The 25,584-nt window shown below is 39.9% G+C and overlaps 1 protein-coding gene across 2 annotated transcripts; it reads right to left on the reverse strand.

Moving 5' to 3' along the window:
- Nucleotides 1–359: 359 nt before the first annotated feature.
- Nucleotides 360–23,646, reverse strand: GOLGA3 (golgin A3). Of its 2 annotated transcripts, none has more exons than XM_066331453.1 (23): nucleotides 23,298–23,646; nucleotides 20,487–20,645; nucleotides 19,408–19,520; nucleotides 18,237–18,928; nucleotides 16,926–17,037; nucleotides 15,596–15,902; nucleotides 14,796–14,998; nucleotides 14,456–14,593; nucleotides 13,332–13,493; nucleotides 12,194–12,562; nucleotides 11,782–11,859; nucleotides 10,555–10,818; nucleotides 9,964–10,058; nucleotides 9,607–9,823; nucleotides 8,883–9,026; nucleotides 8,069–8,266; nucleotides 7,483–7,599; nucleotides 7,114–7,253; nucleotides 6,192–6,324; nucleotides 5,866–5,988; nucleotides 5,363–5,527; nucleotides 4,992–5,152; nucleotides 360–4,532 (listed from the first exon to the last, which is right to left on the reverse strand). In XM_066331453.1, exons 1-23 carry the CDS (start codon nucleotides 23,425–23,427, stop codon nucleotides 4,325–4,327), a joined length of 4,428 nt encoding a protein of 1,475 aa, XP_066187550.1. In that variant the 5' UTR covers nucleotides 23,428–23,646; the 3' UTR covers nucleotides 360–4,324. The 2 variants fall into 2 exon arrangements, with proteins under 2 accessions (XP_066187550.1, XP_066187549.1); XM_066331452.1 differs by having other exon boundaries at nucleotides 20,364–20,645.
- Between the last annotated feature and the right edge of the window lie 1,938 nt (nucleotides 23,647–25,584).

Consider the following 25,584-nt stretch of genomic DNA (forward strand, 5'->3'; position numbering starts at 1 on the left):
CGTTGCAATTGGCTCAATTAGAATCAAGACATTCCTGCATTGTTCCATTCCTGCATTGTTCCATTCCTGCATTGTTCCATTCCTGCATTGTTCCATTTTGTATACTGAAACTCCACAGGCTGACAAATTCAGGCCAAGGAATTGTGTTTCTCTGCTGATGAGTTCAGTTAACTGAGAAAAATAAAAATACAAACACAGTGAAGTTTAGATGTGTGAAAAATCAATACACAATAATGTCTTTCAAAATATTTTTTTTCCTTAAAGGTGGCTATACAGCGTATTCAGGATCTCAACATAGAAACTACTTCCCAAAACCAAAGAGAAGATGGTAACTCTTTTGAAGCAGAAACAACCTGAGGCCCTTTAGCAAAAATAGTTTATTGCACAAAACTTTTGAAGGAATCCCTATGCACACAATTTTTATAATCAACATGCTTTGTATGATCATAAACATTAATTGTACATAGTGTAACTCCTCCAGCCCCTGGGTCATCCATTCTTCAAGAACATGGAATTATTAACTTCTATCTTTACAAATACAGCCTAAGCAGACATTACTGAATGTCATACATGAAACAGAACCATTTCATTTACAATATCCAGAACATCTTTCCCTCCCCTAGAAATCTGTGCATCTGTATTGGAAATGAGGCTGCTCAAGACTCAAGTGTTGCTCGTTAGTAGGAGGCAGAGTGATCAGATGTCAGCTGATGAGCATTAGTAATTCCTCTGGACAGCAATTACTTTCACAGGAAAATACTTAAAGGCTCTGATCACAGCAAGTCACATGCAGCTATTCCCACTTTCCCCACAAAGTTAATAAAATGTACATCACAAGCTTCTGCATCACCAGGAGTGAATTTGTCATCTTTAAGGTAAAGATAGTGATTATATTGATAGTACTACCTGTCCCCAGCACACCTTTGATGTTGTCACAGCTAACACTAAAATAGCCATGCCACTGCAGTTCTCTCCCCTAAGGAGGAATATATAATCCATGACAATATGAACAGTAGAACATTCATCCTGGATATTACTTTACACATGTGAAAATGTCACAGATTTCTGCTAGGCTACTGCCTGAATAAACACTATGGGATCAGATCTTCCCATTGCAGGAGTGGCTAAGGGGCTCAGCTGACCCCAACACAGTGCACAAATATTTCCAAGAAATCTGGAAGACAATAGAATGGAGCATTATGCAATATTCAGCAATGCCAGAGACTCAGTAACATTTTATTCTATTGTAGGGTTTGCTGGTCTTTGTTGTGATTTTTTTTATATGCACAGCTATTCAAGAGCCCTCAAAAACTCAAACAGCATCTGAAAAAATAATGCTGCACCATTTACCAGCTTTCAGCACTGGGGAACATTCTCACATTGCAGTGACATTTCTCCTTCATTAACTAGATTTGGTTTAGTATATAGCAACCACTGAAGAAACACAGAAAATACATTCTATTGCAGTGCTTGAAAAAGGAAAATTGATTTTTAAGAAATTATTCTTCGGATTCTCCTGATTATTTGGCAGTGCTGTGACAGGCAGAAGGGAGACAATTTTCATTCCTACAACTAAGTTATTTTATTGCCTAGACAGCAGAGACCTGAGGCTTTGTAGACAGCAAGCTCAGCCTCAGGGTGTGAGGCTATTTAATAAAGCAGCAACTATTTCTCTGGGTCATTAAAAACATAGCTGATAAGCTTCAAAGAAAAGGCCTTGCTTTTACCACACACTGCATGTTCCTTCTAAAAGACTTCCCAGTGACTTCCCTAACTTCACTTAATACCTCACCAGGTTAATACCCTCAAAAGTCTCACTGTCCTTCATTTAAGTAAATGACATGGTGTGTGTTTGTAGAAAAAGCACACAGTGAATATAACAGCACAAAACCCAGTGTTCAGGTACTGCCAGAAGCACTTGGGTCAATGCAGGAATCCAATCCACAACAGCTCCCTCATCTTGGGAAAGGAAACACACATCTAAGGCTACTGGACTGTGCAAACTCAGATGTCTTCAGGAGCTTGTGAGAAACTGCAGCAGGATGCAGAATGAACACAAAAAGGAGAGCTGATATTCAGAACAACTAGGAAAGTTTCTAACAATTCTGGCATCTTTGATACCAGATAAAACCTTTATCCATACAACCACTGCTGAACTAACAGATTAGAACATAGTGGATTCTGAACTGTAGGCAATGTATTTAATAAAGTGAAGAGCAACATTAACGCTGCACAAGTAATATTTTAAATCCTGGACATTTGGTAGTTTTCTTGTACTGAATATATTATTTATTACAGTTTTATTTTTTTCTTTAACAATACTGTGGTTTGGTTTTTTCCTTCTTTGAGCTTAATATACAGACAACTGCAAGAACATGACAACAGTGAGATAACCAGTACCATTTACTCTACAAAGTAGACTGCAGCAGTGTGCAGACATGTCTTAAGCTAGTTTGTAAAGCTTTTGACTTTGAAATTTTTGGCAAATCCATCTGCTGGGCACCTAATGCCACATCAATGCATTTCTTCCTTTACCAGTTGCAAAACCTTGACTGTCAGCATCACTCAACTTTGAGCCAAATAAAATCTAAGTTAAAATCCAGTAGCTGCAGGGCATGAAATCATTCAGTATAAGCACTTGTAGTGCAAAGTGTTCAACTGGACTAAAGCTTGAAGTGGTAGTTACAAGAAATCAGACTTTGGATAAATATAGGTGGGTTTGGGAGTTTTGTTTGGTTATTTATTTTTCACCTTACTGCTAAACAAAATGCAGTATCCTTCCACCTCCTCTGCATCAACCAAACCCAAAACCAGTGACAGCCTCTTTGGAAAAATACATGAACTAGAATTTTTTTTCCCCCCAGCCTTTGAATCCACTTGTACTTAATTTTTATTTTTCTTTTTTGTAAACACCAAACTACAGTGGATATAATTGACTTGGTTTATGTTTTAGGGACAAAAACATTTTACTACATGAATTGCCACTAAATCTTCCAAATATCCCAACACTGAATTTTAGAGTGAATTTTTTAGAGGAGAGGGCTGGCTTGTCACTGCACTATGAGCCACATGGAGAAACGGGACCAAAGATGAAGGAAACTAAAGTGAGCTGCTTTAAAAATAACTTAGTCAAGGTGCTCTGCAGAGAGGCTGCCACAGTACCAACACTTCCATTCATGGTGGACACCTTGGAACAGAGAGTGCAAAAAGTAGAGGAAGTGTGTGGGAGAAGATAAAGCTATTAAAAATAATAATTTTATAGGCATTATAATTATGTCTTTTAAAGTAAAAATAATTACATTTCTAAAAGCTCTGGCTTTAGGGGCTCATTTCCCTAAGCCATTTATACAGTATGTCAAAGAAGAGCAAACTTACACTTAACATTAAAACAATGACAGTAACAAACCCCCTCATTGTAGCCTTAACTTACAGTATATAAGCATATTAAACCAGATATTCAAAGTCAGAAAATTATGATTTTTTCATATATATATATACATATATATATTTTACACGCATACTTTTTAATGGGTGTCTACTTCAAAACTTGAAATAAAAAGGTGCAAAGTATTTGTGCAGTGAAGCAAAGCTCACTACTGGCCTGTGACTTTAAGAGAAAAACATCAGCAAGCATTCCAGGCAAATCTGCCAAAGATACCAACTGCTCTGTATTGCTTGTCTTTACAGTTTCTTCTGCTATAGGTCAAAGGTCATCTTCAAAATGGCTTACAGTAACTTTTTTTCCTTCAAATACAGGTATCTATAATTCGAATTTCAAGAATAAGAGATTATAGGAGGGACAAGAGAATACTCAGCATATCCAGTTCTCAACCACTGCTAATGGCTGAACATGAGAAGAACTTAACTTTTCTCTGTAGTTTGGCTACAACCCAAAATGGGGGGAAAAATACCTCCTGCTCCCACAAATTAAAAAAAAATCCAAACAAGAAAACCTAGATGTTACATAATTAACAGTAATTCCTTAACAAACTCACCCAGACTGAACAATTACATACTTGAAACCAGATGCTCCTCTTGACCTCATTTTAAACCTTCATCTGAATCTCTTACTAAAGCCTCAAATGAGCTAGATTCACCACTTGGCAGTACCCAATACGACAGAATTGTTATGGCAAGGTTTCAAACAAACCCTTAGAATAGCACATTCTGCATTTACTATTCTGTAGTTTCTCAAATCAGTGTCCTCTGCTTCTGCAGGCAAAAGCACAACTCTGAACACCATTTAAAAAATGAAATAAATAATTTTTATAAAGATTTGTTTATATACTTAAAGCAATAGGAAGAAAGACAACTGATAAGGAGGTTATAGTGTCAAAGCTTCCTTGTCACTAACACTAGAATTCTCTTTCTTTTCATTTGCAGTAGGAGTCTCCTGCTGGTCTGATGCAGTTGTAGGACTTGTAGAAGTAAGGTCCATTAACCTGCCTTCAATCTGAGTCCATGAAGACATTGATTCATGTACTGTAATGGTGTGTTCCTCCATCTGGCGCTGAAGGCTGTCCATTTCTTGCCTTTTAATGTATTGAGAACAAAAACAAAGCATAAATTAGCAAGCAGAAAACTAACAGCTGAATGCAAGACCAAAAAATTACTTTTCTGATTCTTGATACCTATCTCAAGACTATCTAAGATATAGCTCTATACAAGAGAAAGAAATCTACAAGAAGCTTAGGAGCTGTCTTCAAGAGCAAAACAAATATGCTTAATTCAAAAATATTAACAGCTGTTTCTGATTTTTTTCTGCTGTGTACAATTTAGGATGGACATTCTGTTTATTTTATTGTAAAGTCTTCTTTCACTATGGTAATGACCATATAAGCAAGCACTTACAAAGACAGAACATCCTTCTGTCCTAAATATAGTCCCAATAAGGAATTAATTTTACAAATCCTTTTTTCCTCGTGGTGGCAGCTGGTTTCCTGAAAACATTTTTAAGATTCCTTAATATGGTTTAAAATAACAGGGCATACTTCAATTGCCGGAGACAGCTGTTCAGATTCTTCAGAGGCTCCTTGCTCACAGCTGTTGGTTTCAGCAGCTCTTCCAGCAAGGCAGCAGGCACTGGACAATCAGGAATCTTGACTGGAGTCACAGGATTGGAAGAGTTATTCTCACCTTTCAGTTCTTTCCTCTGGTTAAACGAAAAAATGGAGAGTCAGAAAGACAATTAAGTTATTTCATCAGTATAATTTTTACCACCTAGAAGGAGTTTCACATCACTCTACTGGTGCATATCTGCATGACAGAGCAGGAATCACAGGCACATTCATGTTAGGTTATTTAAGAGCATTAGCAGAGAATTTTCCTTGTACTTCACAACATGTTCTTGCTATTTAAATACCTTCTTCATCTTGCCATGCTTCAGGTCCACCTTCAGCTGCTGGTTTTGCTGCAGCAGGGACTTCATGCTGTTCTTCAGTTCAGTCACTTTAGCCTGCAGCATAAACTTATCCTTCTGAGTCACTGACAGGTCTTCCCTCACCATTTCCAACTCAGTCTTGATGTTCTAAATGGGAAGAGAATCAGTGTGATGTAAAGAATAGCATAGAAAATGCAGCCAACTGAAGTTTTTATAATCTTTTCAGTTTCCAGAGGAAACTAGAAGGAAAAAACAACACACAATGCTGTTTGAAACAAATTTGCTATGGCAGAAAATCAGAGGTTAGGTTAAAAGAAAGTCAGTAGCCTATGTTAATGGCATAAAGGTTGAAGAAACACAAAGGTAACAGCACAGTCAAAATAAAAATTCAGAAAAAAAGTGTAAGTATGCTTTTAAAAAATGTTTTAATTGTCCCCCTACAGCAATCAAAATTCCAGTCCATCAGAACTGGCTCAATTAAATACCTGCAAGACAACTTGTATCCCTTCTAACTCCTTGTGGCTGCGCTGTTCAGTCATGTCCAGCTGCTGCTTAAGTGTTTCAATTTCTCTTTCTTTTCGTTCTACTTCCCACTTCAGGTCTTCTACCTACCAGGGCAAAAAACAAACAAACAAAATCATTGAAATTATCTACAGGTGCAATCAACCACAAAATCCGAAATGTATTCTTATGTCTCATGAAAACCTTCTTAAGAAAACCTAGCAAAACTTTATTAAATATGCTGAATTAAAGACAAAGTCATACAATGCAGCAGAAATACAGACAAACACAGTAAGTGTTCACTTTTTACCTCTTGGCTTACGAGAGGCTGTTCACTAAGTTTGTCATCCAGGTTTTTCTGCAGAACTTGGAGCTGAGATCTGGCTTCAGCCAGCTCCTGCTGAAACTGAGATACCTCCTGGGAATGTTTTTCATCCTCTGCCCTGCACAGCAAGATTAACAGACAGTTAATTAACAGCAGTTACTCAATCTGTTCTTTAAAACAAGGATTTCACTGGGTTAGCCACTTAACTATAAATGACAGGACCGTGCATGGAACCTGGTTAATTACAGCTCTGGCTGAGGGCTTTGCCAATACATTCATAGACCAAAGTTAAATCACAATAAAACTTTATGAAAGAGATGTGTAAATACTAAATATTGAAAAAAACTTAAAAATGACTGAGCACTGGTAATAGTCCAATTACAAACAAGAGATTATGCAGGAAAAAACCAACCAAACAAAAAAAACCCCTTTGTTTTTGGAGGAATAGGGTTAAACTTATATCCATTTTCATGTAGGTCTGATAATTTCATATAATTTAAGAGAAAAATTTTACATATGAGCAAAATGAATTTTAGTGCATTGTGGAACATAGTCAATAATCAATTTAATCCTCTATGTAGTTCCTCAGGGATATAAAAAAGAAGAATAGGATTTATACAAAGTGTTAGTCCTTACTAGCAATGTGAAATAGTAGAAGTGTGTGGTGAAAGTGGAAAAAAAAGGAGATAGTGAAGCCTAAAAACAGTGTACCTCAGGTCTAACTGAATTATAAAGAGAGAAAAATGCAGGTATTTGTTTAGACTCCAAACAAGCATCTTGTGGTCAGGTTCTGCTGGGGAACATTCAACATAATCCACCCCAAAGGGGCAAACCCAAAAATTCACCAATGAATGGCTTTTCCAGAGGATTTGTTTTAATTACTGTTCTTTTTGAGACATTTACTTACTGCAGCTTGTCCACCTCAGCCTGCAGAGCCTGGACCAGCAGCTCTTTGGCGTGGAGCTCCTTCTTGATCTCACTGAGCTCCAGCATCGCTGCCCGGTGGTGTCGCCGGTTGTGGGCTGCATCTGCTTTGGCTGCTGCTTCCTAACAGGACAAAAAGATGCAATTTTACTTTGTTTTGTCTCTGCAGGTGAGTCATAAAGGGAGCTTAACACAGGACACAACAGAGAAGACATCAACTGATCTTTCAGCCACTGGCCGTAAGTGACAGACCAGCTGGAGGAAGCAGTATGTTACAAAACAGATTTCATTTCAAGATACAAAGTAATTTAAAAGCATTTTAAAGATAAGTAAATAAAAGATGAACCATTACCTGCTTCTGAAGCTCTTTGACTTTCAACTTTTCTTTCTCTAAGGAAGCCTGTAAAGCTTGAATAAGTTGTTGCATTTGCTGATCCTCTTCCTCTTTCCGCTTTAGGACTGCCTGAACCTGTAAGACATCACAAAAACAAATGCACGTTTTGTGTGGGCTGACTGGAAGCAGAGGAAATATTAACACAAGCCAATGCAGGGATTGCAGAACAACTTTCTGCTGGTCACTCTTTCCACACAGTACCTTCAACCGGACAAGTAGCTATGGTTTAATGGCAGCTCATGGCCTATGTCCACATGAATGTATTACTATTGGAATAAAAATCATTTATCTCAGTAACACACATGGATTTTTTTATGTTCCAACTACCTACACTTTCACTATTGCAAATATTGTAGTGCAAACTTATTAAGTTTTTCCTAAAGAAAATTCTATTTAGTGTCAAGTCCCATTTCTGATCTCTTGTTCAACCCCCATATTGATGCTGTTACGCAACACACAAGGGACCCAGAACTGGAGAAAATGCACCGCCTTTGTTTCATGAGCCAATTCCTTTCTGAAGTTATTACATTAGAAAGTCAAATACCTGTAGATTCAGTTGTACCAGGTCTGCCTCTCTTTTTGCTAATGCTGTTTCGAGGATATTATTGTGCTCCCGCAGAGCAGCGTTGGATTGGCTGAGACCTGTAAGTTTTCCACGTTCGTGTTCCAGTTCAAGGGCCAACTTCTTATTCATTTCTTCTAAACGTTTTATCTTCTTCCTGAAGCCTCTAGATTCCTGAAGCTATAGTCAAAGAGAAACACAAATCAAACAAAAACCCCCAAACAGCCTCAGGCTAAGACCACAAAAAAACCTGAGTTAAACTCATTAAGCATCTTGTTTTTCCAGAGTCGGATTTCCTTTTTCTTTTCTTTTTTAAAGGAACATTAAAAAGTAAGTTCACTTTGGTGTTTTTTCCTTTTGGAAGACTAAAATGCTTGCTAGAAAGAATCATCCAGGAATACTGTTCAGGTGCAGATCCAAAGTGGTTGATATATATAATTTTTTTGTGCCACTCTACAGCTGAAGACCATCACCTGGCCCTCAGTGTCACTGAGGATCCATGACTCCCAGTAGTTCCAGAAGCTAACGATTCATGTATCCTCACTGTCTCATGACCAGACACAGCTGGTATCTAATACAGGAGCCACTCCTCTCTCTCATCCTCTTTCTCTGTAAGACAATGACTCATGAAGCCACAAAGAAGCAGCACAAGGCAACAAAATTTGCAAGTACCACTGACATGATGTTTCCTATCCACGATTATGATTTTCTCTACTGCTGAGATAAAATTTTTCCCTGTCTCTCAGGTACTTTTTACTGTCATATGCCCACCAATGAAGCAAATTCAAGCAATCACCTCATCCTCAAGTTCCAGCACTTTCTCTCTGTATTCTTCAAGTTCCTGGCTGGTCAGTGAAATCACTTCTTGCAACTCTTTTTCCAGCATCAACTTACTACTGCTCACAGCTCGCAGTTCTGTCTTCAGAGCTTCAATCTTCTCCTAAAGACAAAGGAGCCACATGTGATTAGTGCATCACCCATTTTCAGGAGTCACTTCTGCTTTGGTTAAAAAGCTTGCTTCTCTAGCAAATATGAAACGAAGTGCTCGTGTTTAAAAGTCTTGCTCAGAACTTTCCAGCTTTGCATTCAGCTACTGCTGTTGGTGCATTTGATATCTTGCTCCATTGGTTCAAGAAATTGGAGCTTCCCTCAGTAAATTAATTTTCTTATTACAGGCCTAGCATATATGAATAAGCTATGGCTACCTTGAAAAACTTTTAGCTGTCAAGGAGAAAAAAGCAGTAAGAGCTACAGTCTTGGAAAATCTTCAGATACTAACCATTAAAAAAAAACAAAAAAAAAGATGAAAAAATCCCACCAACAATAACATTTAAATCAGTAAATCTAGCTTGCCAAATCACCTCTCTCAAATATATTTAAAGAAGATCTCAGTGCTCAGAACCCTGACACTATATTCTTATCTAGCTTTATTTTCCAAATATTTTCATCACTTCAGGGTGAAATGGTGTTTCAAGACTTATAGCTTTGTCTTTGTACAGTGTCAAAGGACATCCGCATACCTGAGCAATCTGGTCATTCCCACCATCAGTAATTTGTGCTTTTAGTTTGCTCAGCTCTGTCTCAGCAGATTCCTTTGCAGTAAGGGATTCCTGCAGCTTCCGACTGAGAATGCTGACTGCATTCTCATAGGCTTTGTGTTTTGCTTTCATCTCTTTCTGAGCACTTGTCAGGTCAGACCCCAGACGCTTCATTTTCTGTTTCTGCTCTGTAATGGCCCTGGTGTGAAAGGGAAAGGAAACACCAGGTAAAAACAAAAGCTGCTTGACAAACAGTCATGACCCAACAAAACCCAGCATCTGAAAGCCAAATACGAAAACCAAATGCTGTGGTTCTTTTATCTGTGCTAGAACACTTACTTTTTTGCTTCTTCTTGCATTTGTTCTACTTGTTGTTTTAATGCCTGATTTGCCTCAGCAAGAGATTCCATTTGTTCCTTATCGAACTGCAAAGACTTAACAGGAAGGAAAAAGACGACCCATGAGCATAAAAACAAAAGCCTATTTGCTGTGTATGTTTGATTAGAAAAGAAAAATCATGAAATTTCAAAATTACTTCCATCTCTATATATAAACTGCTCTCCAGCTCTCTTTCCCTTTTATTTCTCCTTTAACTCTTCCGTCTGAGGCCACCACTGATAACACATATGAAGAGTGTTTGGATTTTGTTCTCAGATGGAGTTCACTTTAGGACCAAGGACACCGCTTCCACATCAGTCTTTTACCACTCCTGCAGTTCTTCTCCCCACCTACTTACATGAGATGTTAGTAAGCAGTCATGCATTTACAGAATTTTGGTAAGGATATGCTGAAATGTCTAGACTATTTTAAATATATAACCAAGAACGTTAACTTGCAGGTGGTCATTCTGTTTATTTCCAAAGTTAATAGAAGTAGCAGTGTATCCTGGATGTAACACTCTCCAAGTTCAAAGCCTTACACCTTCCATACCTGTAGGCGAGTTTCCATGTCATCTCGTTCTTTCTGCACTGACTGGAGGTGATTTTCTATTTCCACCATCTGCTGGTGAACCTGAGATAATTCCTTCTGTAGTTTCGAATGCTCAGATTCTAGTGACTGTTTTTCAACTTGGATCCTCAGCAGCTCTCGTTTTATCTCCTTCAGTTCCGAGTCCAGCCGCTTCTTTGTAGCTTTCAGCTCACTGATGAGCTGGTCCTTGGAACTTGCATCTCTTCGATAAGCTTCCACCATGACCTTGCACACAAGGGTTTCAAGAGGGGACTGTCACTGTTTCTGATGTTTGCAAAGCTGTTTCAGCTTTGAAATTTTTTGATTATTTTACTAGAAAGCATTTATTGATATTCTTTTCATTTGAGGGGGTGGGTGTGTCATACAAACCAGCATCAGCTCCTACATTTACTCTGGTTCAAAGGCTTTTATGGAAGCTCAGATATCAGTTCATATTAGCAGTTCATTAAATGGAACACCTCAGTGTTCTCTGCAGTAAGGGATACTCCTCACATTCTTTATGGAAACTGCATTAATTATGTGCCAATTTTATAAACCAAACTAATTGTAATAAATTAACCATCCCATTACACAATTAGTAACTTTTGCCATGAGAAGAGGGCTTAACTGTGACTAACAGTTTCAACAGCCTTCCAAAACTTTAACATAAGCTAAAACAAACTCTGACATTAGGTTAATAAGCAATCAAGCAGCAAATTAATTGTACCACCATATAAATAAGACACATACATGTGCAACACTAATGACATATCCATTTCAAATTACTGTTTAAAACTGTAAATTCAGAATAAAATTTGCAGCAAAGCACTTATTTACCATCTAATTACTGAAACAACTATGATTTTTCAATACTGCAAGGCAATAACAACACTTAAGGATTTACAAGTGCTTTTGCAAAAGCAAACCTAATCAACAAACCAAAGAGAGATTTTCTATGGTGGATCACTTGGCAAACTCCCTGAAGCCCTATCAAAGCATGAATTGGTTGGTGAATCAGCTTTTACATCAGCTGCTGACAGAAATTCAACTGTAAGTTATACAGTTCCTGTATTTTAACGTCACAAAGTTCTGTGATACAAAAAATAGATTTAAATATCCTCATAACCTCCCCAGAAGTACATGCATTGATTGTAAAAAGAAGTGTATTCCTTGGGTTTATGTCTCTGAAATTTCTTTGCTTTTGCTTACCTTCTGCTGCAGGAACTGTTCCTTTACTTTTTGAAGCTGTTTTTTGAGGCTGGCATTTTCTTGTTGCAGATTTTCCACCTGCCAGAGGGGGAAAAAGCAAACATTGCTTTATGTGCCAAATGTCATATTACACCTGATTTCTTCAGTGAGCATATCTGTCTGATTTGTAACAATTGCCTAATCTAACAAGGATGCTGTTTCTGACTAAGCATCTCAGTGGTAGGTAACACAGCATTTTATACAGAAATACATTTACCAGATCACCATACTGGGAACAAAATTACTGCACAGGAAAGATGTTTGGCCCACAGTCCCACAGAAAAGAGAACATAACAAAATTAGTTCCCAAACTGTGACCTGTACTCCAAATTATTGCTTTTTAAAACTGGTAAGATTTCAGAAAGATCATTACCTGGCTTGACTTGACTGCCATTTCTTGCTTCAGCTGCTCCAACATTTGTGATGTTACTTCTGTATCTTCTCCAAGGCGTGTTGCTCCTTCATCAAGTTGCTCTTGAGTTGCTTTTGCTGCCTGCAGAGCGACTTCCAACACAATCTTCTCGTTCTGCAAATACTGGATCGTGTCATCTTTAGAAGCAGCATCACTCTGGAACTCTTCTAGCCTGGCCTTCAGTTCATCATACTGTGTTTGCAGGTCATCCAGGGACTGCTCTTTGGTGTGCAGTGTCTCTTGGGTGAGTGTCAGTTGCTTCATCAGGTCGAGGTGTTCTTGCTGCAAGGATTCAAGCTGCAGATCTCGCTGATGCAAAGTCAACTTGACCTGACAGGAAACATTTTAAGATTAAATTAATACAAAACAAAGGTTATCTTTGCAAAAGCACTCTAATCAAAATCAAGTATTATAAATTAATATTTTAGGCTGTAGGAGAAAATAGCAGAAGGTGAAAATATTTTTTAACTTTCCTAGGCCACTTTTATTTTGCTGTTAATTGTATTGACTGCATTGAGCAGCATCTATTACCTTACAGGCTAAGCAATGACCAGAATGACAAACCTATCATAATATTCACTGTATTCTAAAGTTTTACTTGAAAAATATGTCCACAGTAAAGTCAGGTAAATTCAGCATTATTAATAACCATATCATTACATGGAATATAGTACTGAGCCATCACATACTTCATGTCACTGCAGTTCTTGACATGCTGCCTGCATAAGGTTACAAGGTTAAAACAGGGCTCTGTAAGTGTAAATGTATGTAATGATATCCTTCTTGACTGCCTAACTCTGAACATGGATCTATGGGTTTTGTCTATACTTACAATAATCACGTACTCAATTCATTAAAAAAACCCAGCATCTGGCAAGGCAGTAGTTATAAAATTTTTAAAAAGTATTATTACTGACATGGTTGAAAAAAAAGGGCCTTTTCACCTGAAACAGAATGACTTTAATATGCACTTCATTTTTGCAGGAATCTTTCAGGTTTTCAAAAGAAGTTTAGAACTCAGTATCTATTTACTACTGCTTTTTCTGCCAAACAAGTATTTCCCTTGGAAATCCTGGGAAGTTGATGAACAGCAGTCTACCTGTTCCAATTCTTGCTCTAATGTTGCTGCAGAATCAGCCATTTTCTGAAGCTGTTCTTTCTCATCCTCAAACTCCTCTAGTTTTCTCTGCAAGTCTTCTTCCACCATGGTTTTAGCCTCCTGGATCTGCATGAAGGCAGCTTCTTGATCTAACATGTCAGCCTGTATAGAAAAAACATGGAATCAGCTTCTGCAGTTTCAATGCAGGGGAAGGAGTGGGAAAAACAAAACAAAAAAAAATAGGAACAGAGAAAAATAAACTATCACAAAAATTTGTAGGGGAAAAACACAAAGGTAATTTTGATGTCTGCCTTACACACCTGCATGCCTTTACTAAAGTCACTCATTCCTATACCTAAAACAACTTAAAGTAATAGTGAATGTGTTGCATACTTGTGACAATCTGAATTAAATAACACCTTGTCCTTTCTCAGTTGGTAAACAAGACATGAAGAAAAAGAATCTTTATTAAAATTAAGCTGTTTGGGAAAATTCCAAACCCAAAGGAATTCCTTGGACACTGTAGCTACTCAGGAAACAGTCCTGTCACTTACACAAGCTATCAGTAACACTGCAGATGGGGTGTTTCCACTAACCTGCTGCTTTACTCTCCTTTGAGACTCAGAAGCAGGAATGTCACTGAGAATCAGGGGAATTTAAGGTTCTAAGAGCTTTGGAAGTGACCATACTGCACTTCAGATTTTACCCAACTTTTCTTACTGGAGGAAAGGATGGACAAACCTGATTACTGAGCAATTTCACATACTTAAAAAAGCAAATTACTGATTTAGATTAACTTCCAATTAAGTTTCCTCTTGAACGAGTTCATGGATGGGTAAAGGACAATATTTACATTTGCCTTCAAAGTCCAATTAAAAACAAATACCAGAACTTAAAGATGCAAGTATCACCTTCAAATGGGAAATATATGGCCTTGTTCTCTCTTACTGTTCATAATGCCATGTAAATTCATTTGCTTTGAAATATTTAATGCTTTTATAATGCAGGATTTGAACCAATTCATAAGAATTCTATGCTACTATGCCAGAATACCCTTTATTTTACAAAACATAAATACACAACCTAGACAGAACATAACTTACAAAAACCATCTACAACCATACCTCAATATTTTGTAGCTGTGCTGCAATACGTTCCTTTTCTTTAATGGACCTGTGCTGAGTTTCAGTCAGCTGCTGAGACAGGGCCACATTCTCTAGTTTGAGATGTTCCAACATCCCTGCTTGAGTCATTTGCCCAGCCTAAAGGAAAGAAAAAAAATCAGATTAATATCAACAGAAATTAAGAGTTAAAAAAAAAAAAAAAGAAAATAAAAAAGAAGTTGAAACTGTGTGTGCCTTATTTCAGCTACACTTTCATGGCACTGGTGCAGTCAGGCCACTGTAGAAGGCCACTAGGTTGTCCTGTGGATAAAACTAACAAAAAAGAAGAGATTCTCAGTACCTGTATATTGGCCATCTCACTCTGCAGCCTGACACGGGCCTCCTGTGCCAGGACCAGCTGCTGCTGGTACCACTGCCTCACATTTTGGAGAGATGTGATTTCTGTTTCAGATGCCTTCAGCTTGTTGGTCAGTGTGGTCCGTTCCAGCTGCACCTTCTGGAGCTGGGTCTGCAAGGAAGCCAACTGCTGTCGCAGGTCATGAACTAGAAAAACAAAAATAAAGAACTTGGACTAAAACAGCCCACTGTGCTATTTTTATGCACACCTTTTCAAGGATTATTGCTATATTCACAGGTTTCTTTCTGTTTTTCCTTTATTGTTGAACAAAAGCACATATGCCTAATTATATAAAGATTGGCTTTTCCTGCCAAAGTGCTAGAATCCAAAGTACCGGGTCATAAGCAGAATAAAATTAAACTAAATGAATCACTTCTGTAAGCATTCACAGTTCCTTAGAGGCAGAAAATATGAACTAACTAAACATCAGGAAGTAGGTGTCCTGGCACATAGAGTCATCATTACAAATCAGCATTTGTACAATTTTCCAAAAAAACAACTAGGCCACTGTCTGGACTAAATATTTATGCCTCCCTTTCCAGGCTGGCAGTGGCAGCTTGCAAACTGTGACACTTCTGTGACACAAAATCAAAACCAGACACAAAATTCAGACCACTTTATTAGTATGACATCAAATTAACACAAGTTTAAATTTCTTCTTCTTTCTGGACTTCAGAATAAAGTTGAAATAAAATGATTTATGGAACAACAGATTTTAAAGACTGACATTTACATCATCCCACCTGTACTGTCTCTGGTGAGAACATTTTTTTGCATATCTTCAACCTTCTGCAGGAGTCTCTGGTACTGCTCCTCTGCTAACTGCAAATCATTGTTTGAAGAAGCCAAACTGGCATTCTTTGCTTCCAAGGCATTTTGCAGGTCAGCCATTGCTCGTTCCAGATCCCAGCAAGACTGCTTTAATGTGGCCACTTCTGAGCTCAGGGATTCCTGCTTCTGCTGGCTGGTCTGGCTGTGCTCCATCTGTGCCTGAAGCTTCATGTTCAAAGCTGCAAGTTGGGCTTGTAGCTCAGTCTTCTCTTTGAGAGCCTGAATGTGTCCAGAAAATCAAAATACAGGAGTCTCATGAGAAAACAGATTAATGGCTGACTAAAAAAGATGCCCAGCAAAACGGCTTTGATAAGGCAAAGACCACTTGATTGTAAAAAATTCTTTTTAAAGCAACATCTCACCTATCAGGTATTTAAAATAGTCAAAGAAAATAGAGGAAAGGACATACAAGACATATAGCATTGTATGTCAGTAACCACATCAGGATTTTTCATAAAACACTTTAAGGAAGAATGCTTTCTATTTTAATTGCTATACCATCAATTAAACCAAAGAGAAAATACTTAAAAGACATTGCTAGCACTGCTCTGGATTTATTCTCTCTCTTTTAATTTGGCTTTAAAAATAAAATATACAAAACCCGCACTTTTTTTCTTTTTTATTTTTTTAAGTAATCTTTGAAGACTTTAACAACATTCTACTTATCCTCTTCAGCATCTGCATTGGGTTTACATGGCAAGATTTTGGTACTGGGAGTGTACAAGGGGTGGTCCCTGTGAGGAGCTGGCAGAAACTTCCCCCATTTCCAGTGAAACCAAGGCCAGCTTGGATGGACCCAGCAGTGGCCAAAGCTGAGCCCATCAGTGACAGTGGCCTCTGGGATGAGGGATTTAAGAAAGTGAAAAAAAATAGCAGAAGAGCAACAGCAAAAGATAAGAAGAAAACTGTGAGAGAAACAGCTCTGCAGACACCAAGGTCAGTGCAGAGGGAGTGCCCCATGCTCTGGAGCTGTGATTCCCCATCCCTCTGTCCTTACCTCAACTCATGAGCTTTTCATTGTTATTTCTTCTCTTCCCTGGCCAGATGAGGAGGGACAGAGCAGCTTTGGTGGACACCTGGCATCCAGCCAGGGTCAGCCCACCATGGCATTCTTATGGAGTACCTTATTCAACCATGTTTTTACAAAACACAATTCCATAAGTAAGGAGCAAGAGGCTCTTGAAAGTTAATTAAAATATTATTTTGATTTGCTCAGTACAGAATTCCAAATTAATTCTCTACCTGATTAGCTTCTAGTGAGAGTGCTTCTAGTTGCCCTTCAAGTCTCATCTTCTCCTTCATAACCTGCAACATCTCGTCATGAGTTCCTGCGATAGAGCTTTCCATAGAAACACTGCAGACAGAGACAGCACAAGCACAGTTACAGGGCTAGAACACAACACTCATCTTGTTGAAGAAAAGTGACTGGAATTAAGAGGTACTCATATTCCAAGTGGCTTAGACTGTAGGACATTTTTTCTGGCCTTATGACAGATCCAGAACACAATGTAACAACCTCTGTTAAAAAGACAAATAAATTATATTCTTGTTAAGGTTTTATACTTTGGTTTCCTGTATTTCCAGCAACTAGAATCCAGTGTGGCACCATATATTTTGTTATTTTACAGAAGTGCAATGACTTCAACATATTCTGTATTTACAGATCCCATTTTAAGCAGCCAACTGGACACCATGGGATCAAAAAACTTCCACAATTATTCTCATAACTGTCTGCTTTAATGTGCTTGAGAAATACCAACAGCTGCTGTAAAAGAAGGAAGAACAGGTATTTGGCATAAGGATTCCTTTTACTGATTCCTTGCTGTACAGCCAGGGCATCTGGAGAAAAAGATCTTTCCCCATTACCATAAGAAATAAATCTAAGCCAGAATAATCATCAACAACTGATTGTACACCTCAACATCTCTGGGCATGACCCTTTATTCCAACAAAGTGGGGGGAGGGAAGTAATTTCAAAAGCAGGACATATAAAACATGCATCTGCAGACAACTGATAAAAAGCACACATTGTTAAGGGCTTCACCAGTCATACACTTGCTTTCTGAATCAGTTTAATACCTGTCATATACACATAAGCTTGGGAGACTAAATCTCATTCTCAAAGGGCTGAAGAGAATAAGATATCTGGGACAAGACTCTTGGCATTTCTTAACTCTATGAGGTCTGAAAGGTACACGCACAGATTAGGAAAAGGACAATATTAAATATCATTGAGGCAGTCAAGTCTACACTTTCAGACTTTATAGACCAAGGCTCATGAGTGATTCAGTGAATGAAGTCCTTCTATGCAGACAGAAACAACTGTTTGCAGTACATTTAACACAGCCAGTGGCAAAAATATCTTTCTCTAAAGATATACTTAGTAAATAGGTACTCATAGGAAGTGACCTCTCAGATTCTTTTAGAATTTGTAAGCTATGAACAGAACCAATCACAGTATAAGTTAAAACTGGATCTAAAGTTAGTAGGAAGGAAATGTAATAGGCTGCCTATTCAAGAAAATATCATTAACCAACAATAGATCATTCTTACCTGCTGGAAATACTGTCTCTCCTGCTCCGTACCTCTCCATTAACATCCTGCTCTTGGGCCTGGTGCTCCACTGCCGCAGCCTGCAGCACCTCACTGATGGAAGGAAACTGCCCCATTGCTTCAGGATGGATCTTCTGGCCATTTATTGTATATGGAGTATCCTGTTTGCCTTCTGCATTCTGTAAACTGCCATAGAGCCCTTTCCCTGACACACTGCTGTAGGTAGAGCTGTCGCTCTCATTTCCATCCAGCCTCATTCCCACTTCACTCCCATCAATCTCTGAAATGCTGTCTCCTGCCAGGGAGGAATTCTCTACTCGATCATCCACGTCAGAGGGCAGACTGATCTCAGAAACGATTGATGTTGGACCACTTCTGCTTTGAGTCAGAGCCCCCCCAGGTAAGTCAGTAGCCACAGAATTCCCAGCAGCATTTCGGGTACCTGAATCTTCAGTTCTGTAGTCAGCCAAGGACCGGATCTTGCTGGCCTTGGATTTTGAGCTTCTTCTTTCTTTTGAAGATGCTGGAAGTCCCAGGCTACCCAGCTTTGGCCCCCTGGGGACACTGGTCCGCAGAAAGGAGTATTCTTTTGTCATTGCTACAGTGCTGGCTCTTGGCAGGATTTCTGGATTTAACATCAGCTCAGGATCCAGGGTGCTGGTGGGACGGGTTTTGGATGTAGACTGACTTGACTGAAAAAAAAGCAAAGAGTCAATAATAAATTCCAGAATGTTAACTTTGAAATAGCATCAAAGACTTCTTTTGCTTAACTTAAGATATAAAGCTGTACACTTTTACATTGATATTAAACATATGTCCTTTCACAAACAAGGTAAATTATATCAGCAATCAACCCTATCAAGCTTCAGTATATAGACGCTGGAAATGTTCATGTGAGACTCCAAAAGTTAACTGAAAAATATAAGCAAAATTGAACATTTAGGTTGCTTTAAGTTTGGTGTCTGTTTTTTCCTCCCCTATTTTAAACAGCACAAAATGGTACATTACTGCTGAGGTAACAGAACCAAATTTTGCCTGTCCAGAAGAAAAAAAAAAAAAAGCTTTCCCTCATTTGAGAAAACTACTGAATGTTTTAATTCAGGGCACAGAAATGGTAAAGTTTTCAAGATTCTCAACAAAACACAACCTAGAAGATGTTTGTGGTACTCACTCTTTCCTGGTGTCTCTTCACTCGGTATTGTTTGAGCTGTTCTTCCAGACGTCTTCTTGCCTGAAGTCTGATTTGTTCTTCATTTTCCAGGGGCAGTGAAGACTCTGCTGAGCCTGCAAGAGAAAGGTATCTTCACAGTCAAACAGATAACTCCACCACAGGCAAAGGGGATGCAAAGTTAAAAGCCCCTTCTACCATCAGCAACATGCTTCATGCTTAAGCAAGGAACAAAAGGAAAGCCCACTGACATGCACCTCAAATGACCCTCTTCAAATATACCCTTGTGTAAGCACTGATAAAACCTGTGGACTTCCACTGCTCAGTTTGAAAATGCTATAGTTCCTCCACAGGTATATGACAAGAGATTACACAGCAAGAAAAAAAATATTGCTGTCATTTAATCTCACTTGTCCTGCATTTCTGACATTACTAAAATTATAAAACTAAGCAAGACCTACACAGTCCATTCATTCCCTACAAGTAGTGGAAAATTGTTCCCTAGATTTATTTTCTTACCTTTTATTAACTCACATAAAGCCTTTCCTGTACTAAAGGCTTTTAGACACCTTAATATAAAGGCTTTCCCTTCTCCCCCCTTCACTGCTCTTCTCTCCTTTCTTTTCTTCTTAGCTTAAAATCACCTGGTTCTGCTGTTCTTTTTCTTAATGTCACCTGTTACTCCTAATAATCAAGAAGATTAGAATAGCTTCAGCCCCAGAAAGCGTGATTTCCCCTCCAGCGAAGAGCCAGTTTTAAATGGTAAGGCACATGCCTTAGCTGCAGCAGAGGGTGGTTTACTGAAAGAAAATGAATTGTAGTTCTAAGTAAAAGTTTACTGCAAAAATGAAGTTTAGTTCAAGCTTAAATGATGTTACAGGAGTCCAGAGCCAGGCTCAGAGTAAAAAAGCTTTATGCAGCAAGAGAAAGCAGGGGCACCACCATAAACAGATGCTTACACAATTCAGTTTCTTGCATGGGAAGACTTAGTTTGAGAGACTGCAAAGCTTCTTTTCTAAGAGCTATGCCCTCAGCACTAGTTCCCTGAGACTTCCTTAGGCTGTCATGGAAACCAGTCACACCTGGGGATGACTCTTCACCCTGCTCACTCCTGGTGGGATCAAAAGACACAGGAGAGTCGGGGCAGAGGGACTCTGGCCCATTCTGGCAGGCATCCACATTGCTGCTTGTCTCCAGACTTCCCTCCTCATTTGGCACTTCGTTGGTGTTATTACTGGTAGCTGGAAAAGAAAGTTTTACTGAACTACACTTCAAGCCACCCCAGTCATCTTCATAGCTCCACCCAAATACAATGCCAACACCACTGCCTTTACATTGTATGAATATGGATACTGCTACTGACAGCAACTGGCAGGAGAAATTTTAAAGAGGATTTTTGATTCTTTACTTTAAAAGACCAAAACAAGTACTACTGATTTGCTTTATTATGTTGCCCTCCAAAGTCATCATATAAAATACCTCCAGAACTTCACAGAGGTTTTTAAATCTTGTTCAGTTTAGAAGCATGAAACATGGAGTGTAAGGAACTCTGAGGAGCAATCTACTACAAGTAAACCTCAGCAGCTGCAGGCCTGTGCTGAATGATTCAGCTCTTTGATGAGCAGCAGGGCACTGAGGAGAAAGCATCCACCATCCCGACTTCCAGCCTGGCCCAAGCAGTTTCTCAATTTTAAACTGAGTTTACATTTTTTCAAATAGGATATCTTCATCAAAAGTACAGTAGCAAAGCTCATATTTATCAAAATAATAAACCTACCTATCAAAATGCAATTCAAGAACCACTTACTAGTATTTTTCTTTTCCAGCAGGAAAAAATCCATATACAATACCAGATAAACGTTTCACAGGTTTATATTCTGGATTTCTCACACATTTCTATTTCACTTGGCTGGGGACTACAAACATTTATGAAACTGCTGTTGCAAAAAACCTGCATATTCAACTTTAAATTAATTACTAGAGATCTCAAATGAGCAGAGCACTGAAACAGCCAGTGCTTTTCTGTTCATTCCCACACCACGTTATCGCTGAAGTAACTGGAACTCACGGGAGTAGTATGTAAGATTTTTTTTTCTAAAGATGGTGGAAAACATTTCACATTTATGATTACAAAATATTTGCAAGTGCAAAAATCAAGTTCCCACCTCTGCAGTGCATCTTCCCTCAAGCCAGCTCAGTGTGAACCAGCACAAAGGAAACTGAATGATGAAACTCAATTTGTGTAGAAATATAAAGCTTTCAGATTTAGATTGCCAAAACCCATCAGCTCTAAGATTTGAATCAAAATAATTTTGAGTATCTTATCTGTCATGCAGACAACATTTCAGGCCATTTAACCATAATCACTTCTCTGATTTAGATCATCATGTCGTCACAAAAACAGTTACAGGCATGAATTTAAAATAGGTGTCAATGCTAAGAATAGCCACAAGAAGGCAAAAAAAGAAGAAAATAGCTTATACATTCAGAAATATTGTTTCTGTCCATCTCAGAAACTGCATCAGGTTTATACTTCATTCACATTTTTTCTTCACAACAGTGAGTGGTATACATATACCAAAGGGATGCTGGAGCAAAATTCTGGAGGAATGATTTCCTGGCAACTTCCTGAGGCCAGGAGACACTCAAAATCCAAAAACTCCTTGAACTAAAGTACTTTAAAGGCAGTAGTGTCAATACAGCTGCAGACTTTTTAGAACAATGGGCAAAGAGATGCAATTAGAATAAGAACAGTAGAAAGACACATTATCTATTTGTAAGCCACAATGTGACTGTCCAGCAAAGGAGATAACAGGAACGTGTGATCTCCAGTTCCATAAAAGATGGATGAATCATCACCTAACTACACTCTGCCACACTGAGGGCAGCCTAAGAAAAGCAAATAAAGTGTCAGGGCGTCCTCTCTGCTGCCTGTGACAAACCTGTGGTACCAGAAGGCCCCAACCTCATCACGTCACCTCCTTTTGCATAAGCAACCACTGTGTTTTTGTGTATCTAGGCAGCCACAATGTACACACCTCTCCACCCAGCCAGCCCCACATCCTTATACACCGACATATCCTCAGACTCCTGCCAGGGAAACGTGATTTCCGTTCAGTGCAGGGAAAATACTTTCACAATGAAAGCTGTTAAATACTGGAATGGGCAGGGAGGCTGCTGAACCCCCTGCTACAGACACTTCCAGAATTCAACAGGATGAGGCCCTGAGCAACCTGATCCTGCTCCAGAACTAGGTGTGCTCAGTGCAGCAGGCTGGGCTAGATAACCCACACAGCTCCCTTCTAGCTCAAGTTTGATTCTATAATCTACTCAGATAGTGGACTCTAAATAGTTTCTCATAAACAGCTGCATGATTATTTTATTACAGAGCTTGTCTACGTATCAAAGTTAGTTTGAGATAAATTGAAGAGGACATGCTGGCATCTCTTTCATACAGGGAAGCAGAGCCAGTTTTGGGTTTTTCCTAAGTGATCTAATTTATTAGGAAGATTTCTTCTGCCACAATAAAGCACTCCAGTCACAAGCTTACTCTGGAACAGTCATTTCAGGACCGATCGTTCTAGAGAGTTTCAGATGTACACTCTTGGAAACATTATCTGAAGACAGACTAACACCCTGAACAACAAATATCTGACAGCTGGTAGTATTTAAGTTAATAGCCTGGTTTTGCTTTCAAAATAACAAGTTCTACAGCTAAAAAACCCCCAGTTTTATATACACACAGAGCTATAGACTTTACCAAACTTGCCTAAAACTGCTATAAAAGAAATTCCTGACCTCAGGGAAAAACTTCAGCCAAATAATAACACAGATGATTATATAAAAGCCTGAGTAAGACTGGGAAATTGTTTGGTGCATATTAAATAACTTACTGTTAATTTCATCTGTGGTAACTAGCTGTGACTTGGCTTTACAATCCAAAAGTTCTTCAGAGCTGCTGGGAGCCCCATTACTGCTTCTGCTCTCCAAATGAACATCCTGCTGGACAGATGAGGAGTCCATGGTAAAAGTGATCCAGAGCCCTGGAAAGTTCTTCTTCTCAACAATTTGCCACCAAGTGAACTACCAAGTCCTGTTTCTTTCCATCAGCAAGAGCAGCATCAAGATGTCACACAGGAGCACAGCTCTGAGCTGCAGAGCTGTTGGTGTGCAGCAGGCAGCTGCTAACTCCACATCACGGAAACAGCTCGCAGCCAAAGCCGTAATCACCAAGGAGCTGCATCCTCTAGAAACAAAATATAGTGAATTTACAAACATTTACCAGAGCTCTGAAAAGATGAGCTAAAAATAAAGCAGTGCCCACAGACAGAATTAGGTCATGCAGTAACAACAGAGACAATGAAACACAAGCAAGTATAGATATAAAGTGATCTGTTTATGCTCGCTCTTTTAGTAGCATAAACTACTGATATGTTCTGATACACTGCAGAACAATGCAACAGATAATATTTAGCAAGACAGCTGATTTAAAATCATTGTCCCTTCTAATGGAAAGATCTCTGGCTTCTGCTTTAAGAACAAAGCCAGTATCAGAGTAGTATCCTCCTGTGTAAATTACAGTACATGGAAACATATAACGTACTTCATTTAAAAGAATAAATTTCAATATCTTTTGTTAAACTAAAGTACAGAATTCAGATGTAACTTTTCTAAAACTAAATTACATCATTACTGTTTACTTGTCTGCAGAATAACAAGTGTGAATCACTGACAGACTCAGAACCACTCATTACAGCACAAGCTGGCAGTCAGAACATGGCCAGGACTGCAGCTCAACATTGCCTTCTCCTATGACCAGCCAAGAAAAGGATTCCCAATCACAGTTTATGGAATTTGCAAATGATTCTTCAGGTATTCAGATCTAATCTCTGCGGGGGAGAGCGGGGGTGTGCTGGGGAATATTTTGACTGCACTTTTACATGAACACAAACATTTTGAATTACATTCCTTCCATATCTCCAGAGAGCACTTGTGTAACTGTTACTGTGCCACACTACCCTGGTCACCCTGCAACCCCACCACCACCTCCAAAATGCTACTGAAGCAGCAAGGAGCTCAGGGCACACAGAAAAACTCGGTTATGTAGGTGATCCTTACAGAGATCAGCTGTGAAGGAGCCAGAAACCTGCAACACCTTTCTAATCTCCACCAAACAAAAAAAATCAATACCTTCAGTGTGATCTGTTACTGATTTTTAAAGATTTTCAGTATAATAAAGTTTTCAGTAAAACTCCTAAAACTACCACTGTACAGCAAATAGATGCTACATGACAGGTTACCCAGAGGAATTACAGACAAAAGAGAAGCAAGATTTTGGCTCCTTCCACCTTGTCAAAATCCAGCCAATACGAGACGCTTGTTGTCCTTGTCATAAACCACGCTGAAACGATCAATGTGATGAGAATGGCGTTCTCCTGTACAACCCATTCCCAATATTAAAAGGTATTTTGGCCTCAGAGTCCTTTCATATCCCTGTGCTGCACGCAAGCAGATACACACACCCACAGATGTAGGCACGCCACGGGAACACAGCAATAACCCCACAGGGTAAAAGCTGTACCAAAGTCACCGATTTTACTTAAAACACGACCAACCAGGACGACAGCGGGTGGCGGTCACAGAGCGGGGGGGACCGGCAGACACGGCGGCGGGGCCCCGGGCCGGGCACGTCCCTGGGCGCCGCTGAGGCGGCGGGCGGCCCGGGGCCGCAGCGCACGGAGCCCGGGCGGTTCCCCACTCCCCGGCAGCCCCCAGCGCCCCGCGGCCTGAAGCGGCCCCCGGCCACCCCCCGAGCCGCCCCCATCCCGGCCATCCCCCCGCAGACCTGGGGCCGCCCGGCCGGCTCCTGCCCGAGACGTGGCGCTGGCTGCGCCGGGAAGGGGCGGGCGGGGCGGTGCAGCGCGGATCTCCCTCCGCCGCCGCCCGGGCGCTGCCGCCGCCGCCGAGCGCGGGCCCGTGCGGGGCCCTGAGGGCCTGCCGCCCCGCGCCGCCGTCCGCGGGCCCCGCCGGGCACGGCCAGGGCCCAGGCCCCGCGCTCCGAGGCGGCGGCGGGGCCCCGGGCCCGGGGAGAAGCGGCGGCTTTTCCGGACGGACCCGTTCCGGCAGCGCACGGACGGGAGGAGGGACGCGGGGGAGCGGCTCTCGGGCCGCGCCTGGGCC

This window comes from Sylvia atricapilla, chromosome 17 (genome assembly GCF_009819655.1).
Source record: "Sylvia atricapilla isolate bSylAtr1 chromosome 17, bSylAtr1.pri, whole genome shotgun sequence".
NCBI classification, from domain to species: domain Eukaryota; kingdom Metazoa; phylum Chordata; class Aves; order Passeriformes; family Sylviidae; genus Sylvia; species Sylvia atricapilla.